The sequence below is a fragment of the Manis javanica genome, chromosome 3 (assembly GCF_040802235.1).
Source record: "Manis javanica isolate MJ-LG chromosome 3, MJ_LKY, whole genome shotgun sequence".
NCBI lineage: Eukaryota > Metazoa > Chordata > Mammalia > Pholidota > Manidae > Manis > Manis javanica.
In genome coordinates this window covers 54,369,408-54,383,976 of record NC_133158.1, presented here as the reverse complement: position 1 = coordinate 54,383,976, position 14,569 = coordinate 54,369,408, and the positions used below count along the sequence as shown (strand labels likewise).

General features: G+C 40.3%; 1 protein-coding gene across 11 annotated transcripts in view; it reads right to left on the bottom strand.

Moving 5' to 3' along the window:
• The window catches only part of GRIK1 (glutamate ionotropic receptor kainate type subunit 1), a 371,438-nt gene that overhangs the window by 89,512 nt on the left and 267,357 nt on the right, over positions 1 to 14,569 (bottom strand). For all 11 annotated transcript variants that reach the window (XM_073231439.1, XM_073231436.1, XM_037013234.2 and 8 more), the window contains 3 exons: positions 12,480 to 12,533; positions 9,267 to 9,440; positions 1,097 to 1,240 (listed from right to left, as the gene is read on the bottom strand). In XM_073231439.1, coding sequence (XP_073087540.1) covers positions 1,097 to 1,240; positions 9,267 to 9,440; positions 12,480 to 12,533 — 372 coding nt within the window. The remainder of the gene's footprint in view (positions 1 to 1,096; positions 1,241 to 9,266; positions 9,441 to 12,479; positions 12,534 to 14,569) is intronic.

The following is a 14,569-nucleotide window of genomic DNA, read 5'->3' as shown; positions in this document are numbered from 1 at the left end:
CTTTCACATAACCTTGCTTTGGGTCTGGGCTGTGGTTAACACCGTCACCCGTCCTGCCTTTCTGGTTCTCACCCTATGGATCAAAGTCAGCTTTCAATGGGGAAGTAGATTGTACAGCCTGAGAAGGGGTTTGTAGGTGCTAAAGAGACCAGCAGAGATAGAACACACAGTAGGTATCTTTTTTTAGGAGTTCTCCCTCACTCTTGGCTGGGCATTCTTCTCTTGCACTCTGTTCTCTCCCATTCTTCTCTTCTATGGCTTTGTCTCACTCCAGTAGAAAAATACATACACTCTTCAGTTGAAGGTAAATGTCTGCGTCCCATAGAGAAAACATAGAGAAAAAGCCTTCTCAGCTTCACAGAGTAGGATATATACTCAGGTCTGGCTGCTCCCAAGTGCCTTATTTCATCTTGTCAAGTCCAGACACACCCTGAGGTCCATGCTGAGGTTAAGGATTATCCAAGGAAAACATGTTTCAGAACAAGGTATGGTGAAGGGAAGTCAAATTGTCTCAGAGAAAAGGAAAGGCTGGGGGAATAGTCCATGATCCCAGGGCAATAGTGAAGAACTCTCTGCCCCCAAATATCCTGTATTCTTGGAAATCCTTTAGTGCCCTGGGTAGGTTTTGAATGCCACTGGACCTTTCTGGTGTGCTCACAAATGGCAACATAATAAATATATCATTAGGACAAAGAGGCCCATTCAGTTCTGTACAACTTGAGATTTAGGAAACCACTGGGATGATGGCTGACAATGTGGGAACTCTCTCTGGTACCACTCAATGATGGACCAACATACTCCGTGACTATGTGGGCCACGGAATAAGCACCTATGAGCTCCTATGAACATGTGGGGCCAGCAGCAGCTGGGGCAGTGCTGAAGGCAAGTGTTTGTTATGACCTGATAGCTTCTTTGAACATCTCAACATCGCACTGGAAAACTCCTGATAGTTCTTTTAGACACACTTTTACCAGTGAGATCCCAGCCGACTGGCTGATGACATCTTCTTCTCCTTTACAGACAGACCACACTAAATGAACAAGTCAGACAGTTCTAAGCCAAAGACAGAATTAGTCTGTGAAGGAATATCACTTGCCTCTTTGATCAGGTTCATAAATCTGGGTCCAAGGCGCCATGGCTTGTGTCGATGGCACTGTAGGGAGCTGACAGTCAGCTGGGAAGCCCGGTGGGAGGCAATGGCCACCATGTACACGGCGTCATACATCAGAGCTGCCTCCGTCTGTGGAGGGAAACACACCGTATCTTCAGTTCCACCTTTGCTTACCTCCCTTTGCTTGCATAATCATTCTGCCTGCTTCCTTATCTCCTATTTGTCTGATCTCAACAGCCACTTATTCTCCACCTGAACAGTTTTCATTTTCCAATAGCTATTTTTCTCCAAAATAATACCTCATACTCCAGAGTAAATTGAGTCATAGCTCTGTTCTGTTTTGAGGTCTATAAAAACACAACCCAACAACTCAGATCAGGCACAAAAAATTTGATTCAGGGAAGAAATATTTTTAGAGTGTTAAAGTATGGTGTTAAGGATCGACCACATTGAGTTCCAAGCCAGTAAGGCTCAATTATTTCAATACCAGATTTTGAAATGGATACTGAAGTTCCCCAATATTTGTATCTCTTTCTATATCTATTTACTTGTTTCTATTTGGTAGAAAGAAACTGCTGCAAGTAAAACTAAAGTAATTTCCAGATAAGGATACTTGTGCTCACTTCCATTTACCCAAGTCAACGAGACTATAGACATGGAATCGAATTCAACAGCAAGTTGAAAGAGATCCTTTGAAGAGCAGACCTGTGTAACTTGCTCAGAATATGCCTGCTCTTGTCAGCATTTGCTTTCCTGAGAGAGAGTGTAAAGTAGTCGTTCCTTTCTGGGCCAGGGCTCATTTTACAAAATTTCACGTAAAACTTGCAGCATTTTATGAAGTATACTACTTTGAGGTTTTAAGGATAAAATGCTATAATACTTACACATTTTACTTGAGGGTTTTCATTGCAGCTTCATTTGAAATTCTCAACAATCTCCCCAAATTGGCAGAACAGATAGGTAAAACTATTACGTAGGAAAACTGACCTCCAGATAGGATATTGGATTTTGTGGGATCATACATATCACTGATAATTGGTAGAGTTAAGTCTAGAATCTGGGTCACAGAATGACACTTATCATGTGGTTTTCCAAAATCTGTTGATTTGCTATGCATTTGTCGAGCATGTCTTGAGGGAAGCAGAAGGAGGATAAGGGTTATTACATCTTGCATTATATCCATCTTTGAGTCCATAGAATGTCTCTACTTGGAATCTTTATTATCTTGTGCAATCTCTATTATGGCATTTTTCCATGTGTATATATAGTCACATCTGTTCTCATTAAGAATGTAGGTTTCTTGAAGGCAGAAACTGCTGGACTTCATTCTTTAGTGGTTAGCACAGTTATTGACATATAAAAGTTGTTTAATAAGTGCTTGCTGAAGGAATTAATGTTATTTCATCCCTTCAAATAAAATACATTTTTGCAAGAATTTCATAATACCAAGACTTTAAGAATATTTCTAAGATAAATTGCTTCACTCATACTTATATGATTGATATATAGATGTTAGGTTGGTGATGGTGGTAGTGATGATTGCTAAAGCTTAAAGATGTTTTGATCATTTCAGGTCAAAACCGATACAATCCATTTTATAGATGAGCGGAGATTCAGGGAAATTAAGTGACCAGTCCAAGATCACTCTGCTAATCAGCTACATGGACAGAGGTTTAAATCAGGACTGCCTGACTCTAAAACCCACATTCTTCATTGCTCTGCTATATTAATTTAGTGTATTTGAAGGAGAGTAATCAATTGGCATAATGAGATTTTTGAAACCCAATCAATGAAATTGGTGACTTTTTTGAACTCTTATCATATGTCAGGTACTCTTCTAAATATTTTGCAAACACTGGATCTCCACCATAACCTTTAACTCCTTTGTGGATAAAGAAATAACAAGGTTAAATGGCATCTCAAGACTAATGGTGGGAAAGCCAATATTCAAAGATGAAAAGTTAGTGCTGGGATTCAGGCTCTCAACCACAAAGCTGAGCTGCCTCTGAAGCAAGTATTTGTCTGATGATGCCAATTAATTACAATCATAACTCAATAATGGTTAATATTTATTGACAGTTTATTACATCCCAGACACTATATACAGTTTACACATGCCATCTTTTTTAATCATTGAAATAAAGCCTTTAAAATAGATGTCATCTGCATTTTACAGACAGCGAAACTAAGGCTTGGAGTAATAACTAGGAAGTAACTTTAATAACTTGCTTAAAATTACGTAGCCGCCAAGGAAAGAAGTGAGGATTTCAACTCAAGAGCATAAACTAGGATTTCAGTTCTCATATACTTAGCCACCATGCTACTGGGATTTGGATTTTTTAGCAGTGGAATATACTCTTTTTACAAAATCTTGTGTATATTCACTAACTGATCTGATAGAGAAGTGTGAGGAGAGGAATTCCAATGATCAAACTTTTCCATAGTCAGGAAAGATTTTGGCTTTCTTTGACAAGCTGGGTAATAACAAGGTACAAACTATTGGCCTGATCAGTGCTTTTCAAATTCAAAGAAGAAAACCATTTATTGTTAAACTATGCCTCCTCTTGACATACAATGTTTTCTTAGATGGAGGAGACATTTATTCTGTTTTATAGAACTAATAAACAAGTGCTGAATTTCCTCCCCATTTCAGTTTTGTGCTGGAGGCCTGCTTACCTAACAGCAACTCTCAAGTCATTTTAGATAAATGTAAAATAAATTGGCCTGTGTTTCAAATTTTATTCTTCTCAATGTGTTTATGTTCACATTTCATTTAGATCTAAAGCCTGAGTGAAACCACATTACTCAAGGCCCCTAAGAGAATCTTTTTACCACACCATGGATCATGAAACAAGCATATAGAAAGCAGGCTTCTCTCCAGTACACAATGTTTTGGTCATTACAACAATGTGCCCTAAAGGGGTAACTCAGTGGGTCTGGGATGCTCCAACTCTGCATCTTCCCAAGAAAGGAGAGGCCTTTGGACCCTGGGAGATAACCTTTGAATCTTTGGAATGTCCACTTGGTCAGAGGGCTTTTTGAATCCCTTTGGTCTTGGGTAATGCTATATAGTTCATGCTAACAATGTGATTTATGGTGAATGCCTATTTTTGTTTATCTGGAGTCATGAGCCACCCTGCCTCAGTTTGACCGCTGGAATGGCTGGAGACTGAGTAATGAGATCAGCTATATGGGTGCTCCATGCCTATGTGACTGATTTCCAATAAAAATCTTGGACACCAAGGCTTGGGTGCATTTTTCTCATTGGCAGCACTTCACACCTGTTGCTGCAAGTCATTGCCGAGAGAAAGGAATACTGTCAGTGCGACTCTCCTGGGAGACGACCGCCAGAAGCTTTCTCCTGATCAATTGTAACTGTGAATATAACAGCTCTTTGGACTTCTGTGAGTCCTTCTACCAAATCATCAAACCTGAATGTGGTCTTGGGGACCCCATGCAATCCAGTGAGAGGTTGTGCCACCTTAGGGAAGAGGACTAGCAACATGATATGGCCTTACAGAATTCCCACATTTTACTACAGTATGTAACTGTTGTGGGAAAAAGCTACAAGATATTGGGGTGCTGAAGGGAGATGTAATCTTTGGGGAGCAAATGGGAAAAAAGCACAGATTTATCATCATCTCTGCAAATTCAGAAATGTTGACTAACCTGTTATGGACGCACCAGGCAGTTTTCTAGGAGGGAAGTACTTCCCAAATAACACCTCTTCTTCCTCATTTCCTGAACTTCCTCTTTCAGTTGCTACAAAGAGTTTCCTCTATTACGATCCAAATATCTCACCCACAGCATAGAGTTAAGAGGAATTTGCCTCTTGGTATGATATAGATAGTTGCTCCTGTGGGGGTGGGTGCTGCTGAGGGAGCCACAGTGGAAGGAGGTATGGTGAGCGTCTCCCCAGGATGCTGGGAAGAGCAGCCCACAGCGAACTGGGGTCTGGAAGTGCACTGAGGAAGGTACAAAGATATCACCACATACAATCTAGAAATTCAGTAATTAGGACAGCAGCTTCAGGAGGTTCAGTGAAGACTGGCACAGAAGTTGGCGTTTTGAGAATATCAATGAAGTTTTTCCAGCTTTTGAGAGAGATGATGAGGAGTTGGGAAAAGAGGACCCTCTGTGGAGTTGGAGAGCATGCCTGGGGGATTGCACTGGTCACACAGAGTCGCACGGGTCCCAGGTAAGGGGCCATATTGGCAGCATGTGAAAGCCAAAGAATGTATCTCTTGTGAACAAATGGATTCTGGTTTGGTATTTCAGAATGTCTTTTGTTCTTCTTTTATTGACCACAAATTGGCAAAACATCAGGTACCATCAAGTTAATTCAATTCTATGTCCTAGAGGCTTTGTATTTGTTATCTAACCTCATCTGTAGAATAATACTGTAAAGTACTCTTCTACAGATGAGCAAGCAGGCTCAGACAGACTAAATAACTTAGGTCCTTTAGCTATTCAGGGACATAGGCAGGACTTCAATGTTGGTTTTCCTCATCTGGAAAGATCTTGTTTTTTCCACTGAGTCCAGCTGCCTAGTATCCTTGTTCAATGGAGAATCAGTGGACAGTCAAGGTGGGCACTCAAAGTCCTCTCTGTGGATCATGATTATAGGAAGTGCTTACATGTAAGATAAAACTACCGACTTCATATCATGAATGCATTTGAATAGTTGGGAAGGTAGATGACAGATCAAGATTGTGTCGTTTCCATGACTCCTATGCAGTATTCAATCATATACAATTAGTTTCAACTGTCAGAGGAGAATTTGAGAATGGGCCACTCTATTACTCCAGTCTATCTGAAAGCGAATAGATTGAATCAGCCCAAGTACTAAGGGAAAATAAAACGTAGTGAAAAGGACTGAAGTAGATTTTAGAAAATCACTCCAAACTTCTAACTTCTTTGAGTTAATTAATACTTTCTTTGATAAAATTCTTACTTTTTGTAAATTTCAAGATGTTTTTAAATAATGAGTTTCAATATTTTTGAACTCTATTGACCCAGTAAGTTTTCTTAATTAACTCAGTTTTAACCCTATTTTTAAAGTCAATATTTTTTTCTTTAATTAAATCTATGGCTTTTAAGTCTGGAGTCAAAATTTTTGGGCTTGGACATGACTTGCTTCTTTCCAGTTTTGGATGTGTTTTGAAATATATAATAATATTATATATTATATAATATATATATAATATGTATATATTATATGTATTATACTACAGTAATGGCATTACCTAAATATTAGTAGTGGTTAGCCTGGCTAATTTTTGAAATTATATTATTACTTTAGAATAATCTCCATCTTTGCTAATCATGCCCATTTCTTGTTTACAGGAGCTTTCTTTGGATTTTTACAGAACTATTTCAGGGCTATATGAATATTTTTCATTTAACATCTGGAGTCTGAGTAGAAGTGCAATTCATATTTATTTAGCACACTGATTTCTTTATTGAGTGCGTATCTATTGAAAGCCTGCTTTGCAGCAGGCCTTTTCTATTTCTGGGGATAAAGCAGATCACAAAAAGATAAGGTGTCTGCCCTCATGGAGTTTATGTTCTTATAGGAAAGCCACTGAACAAACAAATCAAAATGTAACATATTAAGTCATAGGGCTGCCTTGGAGAAAAGCAAAGCAGCCTAGGAGAGAGAATAATGGGAAAGGGCCTTCTATATCAGATAGGGGTTCGCAGACAACCTCTCTGTGGTAAAGCGGCATCTGAACAAACTGCAATAAGGGAGGGTTCTAGGCAGTGGGTGCAAAATACGGCAGCAAGGCATAGGGATCCAAGATAGGAGACTCAGTGGAATGGAATCCACAGGGCTCTCCATCCACAAGGTGGAGAAGAAAGAGTTTGAATACCAAGGCCACTTGAGAACAAAGATTTGTTAGCACTGGCCTGGGGCTGGGGGGGTGTGCTCTCTTGAATTAGTTCACTGGATTCCCTTATACTTGCCCCTTAACATTCTTGTGACTCAGTTTCTACTTTCCCAAATTAGCCACCTTTACTAGAAACAAAAAGGAAATAGCTACAAAACAGAGTCTTTGGATAAATGAACACCAATTTTATGCTTCATGGGATCAATTTCAAAGCTCCATTTAAAATTATTTTTCTTTTTATTGTATCTATATGAGATGAGGGATGCTAATTAGCCTTATTGTGGTAATCATTTTATAGTATGTGTAAGCCAAACCATTACACTGTACACCTTAAATTTACGCAGTGAAGGATGTCAATGATATTCAATAAAACTGGGAAACAAACTATATCTGCATGTTTATGGACCCAGCTTCAGGTGAATGCTGCATTCTACCACTCTTTTGGACTAGCATTGACATAACCTGACATACTTATTCTGCCTACTTTTAGCACCCTGGTGAGCCACCCTCTTCTGTTCTGTTAGTAACAATACTAACAGAGCTTTAGAAACCCTTCTCATAGGCGAAATGACAAACTCTAGGCAGAACAGGACCTCGTCCATCCCTGAGCGCTTGGTTCTGCAGTGCCCCCTGCCCGCAGGAGAGCCGCTTGCCCAGGCCAGCAGTCTGGAAGGCCTTGGAGCCCCATGCCCGGCCTGGTGCGGTGGGGATGGCACGGCGCTGTCTCTCTTCAGTGGTTTTCCTCATCTCAGTCAATGTGCACAAACTGTTCTGTCACCTTGGTATAACCGAACACAACAAGATGCTTATTTTGGTAAAGTGAGTGAGCCATACTTGTGACGAGTATTTAATATTGGGGGTGAATCCACAATGGGTGTTGGCATAGTTCCAAACTGTAACTTTTTTACTGGTACATACCAAGCAACAGGTAACAATTATTTGACATCTCATCCTGTGATAGAAACCTCGTGCGGAGGCAGGGTGGGTGGGCACAAGGTTTTGAATCATATTTGAGCTCACTGGAGTTATAAATCCAAGAGGAAAAAGAGGAAAACCAACATACTAGCACACCTCTCCTCCCTCTCTTCGGTTGCGTCCTGCCCTTCCAGAAATCTATCATTTCCCTGGATAGTCTCTACTTGTTCTTATTCAAAGCAATGTTTCAAATCATCCCAAGGCTCATTTATACCAAAATGTTTTCCATTATTATCTCTTAGATGATTTTGTATAGTCCAAGAGTTATTTCAGGTTTGAAAAACAGTCAGGGACCTCGAACGATGGAATCATCCAGAACCATGTCATTCATTCGTTTCTCCTATTCATTTGTTCCTCATAAAGAAAAGGTAGAAAAAGGAAATAAATCCCAAGTTCATTTCTCTGAGAGATGGTACCTTTCAGTTATTGGTAAATTGCATCTTAACAGCAAGAGTGCTTCTCCCCATGAAGGAACAGAGAATGAAATACTCTGCCAATTTACAGTGCTATTACCTGCCCGCATTCCCAATATCTTTCCCCTTGGATGACACTGTTCTTACACAGAAACCCTTTTTAAAAAAAATTTCCTGCTATTTTCTTCATCATACAGAGAGCTTCATTAGTGAAGTAGAACCAGGGTAGGTGCGTTTGACAACAAAAGACAAATGATGTTAGTGAGAGGCTCTCTGAGGAGGCACTTTGCAATTTATCTGTTCAGCAGAATACCTCTCGCTTGTCAGGAGGCAGGCTTGGCATCTGTTTCAAGAGCAACATGTGGCTGGGGTGAAGCACTGTCAATGTCTGCAAAGGTGTGCCATACATAGCCGGGACAGGAAGAGCAGGAACGCACCGAGTGTATGTAAATCTGCCAGTTTTTCACATGTGCCTCTGCTTGCTGAGGTGTGGTAGAAGCAAGGAAGGCGACTGGTTCTGCATGCATGTTATAAGCAGCTTTTCCTCCCTTCGTCCCGAGGCCACATTCCCAGGGGTAAACTTTCCATTTGTCCTTGCCTTGGTTTCTGCTTTGTCTCTATTTGGCTGCCAGCCGTGGCTACTCTTCTTCACTTTTTTACCTGGAGCAAGTCGGAAAACTGGATATAGAAGTTTTTGATAGTAGCCATGCACAGGCTTTCGAAATCCCTAAAAGGTCTACTTCGTCTTCTCTCATGTAAGACAAGATACAGCTAATAACACTTTTTCCTTGCACTATAGAAGGCATATGAATTCTTCACCTAGCCTCTAAGGAATTCAAACATTATCCCAAATGCTTTTATTTTAAAACTACTCACTGTCATCATGCCATCCAAAAGGCCAGTCTCGGGCCTGGGAGGGGCCTGCAATCTCTCCATGGACCACTTCTCAATGATGGATGATACATGAGGGTTGTCTATATTAAGCAGCCGAAACCCAGTCATATTTACACCACTGTACCTATAGAGTTCCAGATCTAAAGCAAATAAGTCCTGTGCAGTTAAAAATGATAAAAATAGAAAGAGTTAACATTTTCCTTGCCCTTCATGCAAAAGAGAATTAATGATTGAAGAAGACTCAAACAGATTAAAACAAAAATGGCAGCCATCATCACGCTTTTTTACTTCTATAAGAGAACATTTCACATTGTTTCCATTTGCAACCTTCCCCAGAAACTCTATGGCAGTATGCAGTTTTCATTTTCATCCATTTTTTGCAATACTGTTAAAGTTTGGATAAGCCCAGAAGAGGAATTTAGCTGCTAGTAATTAGTATGCCCTTGAGCATGGGATGTGATATTCTGAGAAGCTAGAGAATTCTGTTTCTAGGATATAGTCTTTGGGGAGTTGGAAGGGATCTTTGTGTCCATTTGGCTCAATGCTTTTAATTTGTAGATGAGGAAACTGAGGTTCTGAGTGGTGATGTGAGCGGCCACAGAATGACCCACTTCTCAGGGGCAGCACCACCCTTCCCCAGCACGTCGTGTTGTGCCAGGGCTTGCAGAGGAGGCAAAATTTGGAACTTGCACCTGAATTTGTCAGACAGATCACTTCCAGCAGGAAAAAATACAATTGCCTGGTTCAAAGATGTCCCACACAACAAGGGTGAGAAGAACACTCACTGGACGCAAACTCAAAGCAAGAACAAAAGGGTTCTCTTCAGAGAATAAACTGGAGTACATGGTTGTCCGGACGTGAGTATCTTAACAGTAGAATTTATTCCCTTTCAGACAATGTTTGAGGAAAGGCAGTTTAAGCCACCCCAGTATTTTCCATTATGGATGAAACTCAGCATAAACCTGAAGTTTACATTGCTTCACATTTAAAAGTTGATCATTTTAACTTTTTTTTCCTATAAATAAAGCAAGACTCCAAAATATGTCATGAAAAATACCTCACATTTAAGAATAAAGGAAACTTTCAAAATAACACTTAACAGGAATAAGAAAACTTCCATAAAAATTTTCTAACAATGTAACTATTTTATGAAAGTGCAATACAAGATTGCACATTGTCTGCGATGATAATGGTTACTCAAGAGAAGCAGTTTCAGAAACACTCCAGGATTTGTATTTGCAGAAGATGCATATAAATCTATCCTTTTGAATGACTCTTCTGTAACATTGCTATCCTTTCCCAGGATAATTTTGAATAAGACTGTAGAACTAACTGTAAGAGCACACTCAGTGCCCTTAGCTCAGCATCAGAAAAAGTGCACTGCTTTTTAAAATGTTATTTTTTTCCCTTTGCACTATGTAACTCATTTTTGTTCTTCTTTAAAGTTTTATTAATACTCATGGGCAAGAATGGTAAGAATATAATAGCAAAGCATAGCAGAATGCAGGTAAAACCAAAGGAAAATGCTTAAAGAAGCAAATTGAAGAATAAGACCCAATAAAGAACGATTCTTTTAGCACAGCCAATGACTAGAAGGAAAGTGACTCAAGCTACAGAAGGTCAGACAGAAACTTCCAAGATGTATATTGAATCCCTCATGGATTCAACAGTGCAGAAATGCCAGGTGCTAAAAATGAATACATTAAACACGTGCAAAATTCGGTTGGCTTCTAAATTGAGGTTTTTATCTAACAACAAAACAACATGGAAAATCCAAGGTCTGATAGTCAACATGCCCTTGTTAGTGAAGGATGAGGAAAGCAAGGGAGTGAGGGCCACGAGGGCATCTCTCAAGGGTCTCCATTGAAGGTCAGCCTTTTTTGGTCCCATTGTCCATATTCTTTCTGCACTTCAATAAAACCAGCCCTTAGTGCTGTGTATGGATGGGGAAGACAGGAAGTTCTGAGGCTGATGGCCATCTCACCTTGAGTAAAATTCAGGTGTTTTTGGTGATGGGGGAAGGGTTGTATTTACTGCAAACAGAGTAAGACACTTCCTGGCTCTCAGGGTTTCCCTTGACCTGCTCCAACAGAGGAACCAGTCAGGATGTCAGCCAGGGAGGGAATGCCATGGAAACTTTAGTTCTTGTGTTTCTGCCCTGCTTCCCACTCCCTTGCCCCAAACTCAGGAGCAGGGAGGATCTTGACAACTGCCCCAGAGCATTTGTCTCCCAGTGTCCTCTGCACCCCTTCATGCTCTCAGAGACACTTGTGTCAGGAATGCGATTCACTGCTTCTATCAGTAGTGTGTGTATGACGGCTGCCTGGGCCTTGATCCAAATTCTTTGATTTCCCAGCCTACCTTGCTAGTTTTATCTGGTATACTCTTACTGAATTTTCCAAAATATCTAGGTAGACTGTAATGGGCATACTTTTAAAGATTAGAAGTGGAAGTTGGTTCTGTGTTTCCTTCTCATGTAAGAAAGTGGAATGTGTGTGTATGTGTGTGTGTGTGTGTGTGACAGGTGGCAGGGAGGGGGGTGTTGCATTGTGTTGGGGTGTGTGGGACTGATGATGAAACTGATTGAATGAAAGTCATCACATCATTTTGATGTATTAAGTGATCCAAATCGTTTTCCTTTGGTCTGATAATCTCTAAAAATGTAAAGCATTATAGTTTCTTTTGAATTTCTGAAGCTTAAAGCCATGACTTTTCTTATGGCAAAAAACGTTCACTGTGCAAAGCATATCTCAAGCTCCTTTCCTTGATGGACTTCAAAACACCTGACAGGTGACCCCTGGCTAACCCCGCTATCTACTAGACACAGGCAGGTAAATCATATCAGATCAAAGAATGCCAAGATACACTTCGCTGTGCCTTCTAATGTATATAGGAAAGGTAGATGACTCTTTATGAACAGTTTGCACTTTGACAGTTTCTATTTAATGTAAGTTTCATTTTAATCTCTTTCTGGATGCACATGCATTGATGCTAGTTAAAAAAAAAAAAAAAGAAAGAAAACTGGTGTTCAGCATTTCTGGATTTAGAGGATTCTCAGGAAAGTAAGAAAAATCTCCACGACAATATCCTGCCTTTGGCACTGGTAGGGCTGACTCTGAAATAAGTGGAGATGGTTTCCTATTGAACTTTTACTGGGAAAATCCCTTTGGTTTTCCTGTTGGATTTTTTGCTTACCAGGGTTGTGAAAAAGTAGTGATAGTACTCTGTCATCATGCCCACAAACAGAATCTGCAAAAGAGAAATAAGGACAATGAATCAAAAACAGAATCATAGCAGTGGATTTGTAGGGTGACGTAGAACAGGGAAGGGCTTTGAAAATACAGAGACTTAGCCCATCGGAAGCCTGAGAAGAATCAGCGGCGGATGTGGGGCTGGGACCCAGGCCACTCACCTCCATCCGACGCTCTTTCATTATACTTGTGTTTGACTTTCATCGAAGTAATTATTCTGATGATCAAATTTAAAAATAGCTTATGCTCCACAGATTTTATATGTGGGGCTGTCCATTAATGAGGTAGGGTTTTGCCTTCCCCACTGACTAGGCTTCTGAGTAATACCATGCTTAGATGTATATTTTATGGGTTGCTTTAGCTTTAGAACTTATCGTTGTTCTTCAGAATAGAATTCATTAAGTGTTGAATTGGCAAAACTGATATGTAGACTTGTCTAGTAGTAGCATATTTTATAAATAAAAGTATTGAATTCACACAATGGTTTTCTCTCGGCATGTTGGTATTTCAGCTAAAAGACATTAAGGGATTAAGAAAATGTCACATCAAGATAAATGTCAGTTTTTCAAATAAGAAGTATAATCATGATATGCGGAGTTTTCTAATGGTTCTTTGCAAAGCTGACTTTTTCCTAAGAAGCTTTGCCCTCTTTGAATTTTGATACTGTACTTCTCTGCTGGCCTGGCCAGGGGGCGCTGACCTGGGCTGTTAGTCTAGGCAATGGTACTAGACATGTTAGCAAGGCAGTACTGCTAGGAACCATTTCTGGTTCTATTTGAATCAATTTTAATGGCACAAACACATCACATCACACACACTAATAATTAAATGCGGCTGTCAATACAATGTGTATTGATGGCACATACCTCTAAATTGCTTCCTCTAATATATTCTTTTAATAATGGTTGTTTCCTAGCGGAATTATTAAACAGCCCTTTGACATTATATCATTGACTTAGGTTGATAGACAATAAAACAACATTGTATTGTATATAATTTCAATAACATTATATACCTATAATAGCGATGGTATTGAGTATCTACTACTTTTCTTGATTTTGGAACTCACAGTGTGGATGTCATTGGTGCCATTGCTAATCTCCCAACTTAGAGTGCATGTAATGAAGCTGCATTTCCTGGCCTCTTGTGCTTGGGTGGGGTGGTGTGCTGACCAAATATATATTTCCAGGTATATTTCCAAATATACATATGACCAAATATATATTTCCAGGTATATTTGGTCTTCATCCACAGTTCCTGAAAACACGGCAGAGTCTTAAAGGTGAAATGGGTGTTTGTCATGTTAATGAGAGACTTTTGGACCCCACCCAAGGGCAAGGCTGGAGGCTGAATCAGCCAATGGCCAATAACTCAGTCAATCATGACTGTGCAATGAAGGCCTCATGAAAAGCCCTGAGAAGAGCTGATCACCGTCTGCTCTGCTCTGCTGGGTGGATCCTGCTCATCAGTTGGAGAGAGCTTCTATGCCTGGGGAACCAGACTGCCTCCACATGCCACCAAGCCAGGTGTCAAGCTCCACGAGGACAGAAGCTCCTTTATTTAGGAAATTTCCCCTATGTCCCTCTTCATCTGGCTGTTAACTTGTATCCCTTATGGTGTCCTTTATTAAACTGGTAAACGTATTTTCCTGAGTTTTGTGAGCCGCTCTAGCAAATTAATTGAACCTAACTGGGGGGTCGTGGGAACCTTCAGTTTGTAGCTGGTAGGTCAGAAGCACAGGTAAAACTGCCTGGGGCTTGCAAACCAGTGTCAGGAGTTGAGGGTGGAGGGCAGTCTCATAGGGCGGAGCCCTTAACCTGGGGTATCTGGTGCTGCCTCTGGGTGGATGGCATCAGAATTGAGTTGAGCTTTTGGACACCTTGCTGGTGTTCAGGAATTGCTTTGTGTTAGTATGTGTGGGAAGACCCTCTCCCACATACACACATGGGAATCGGATGGAGTTATACAGGAACCCAATGGAGTTACACTACTGTTACTGCTTTGTATAATATTGTTATTGTTGTATATGTATAG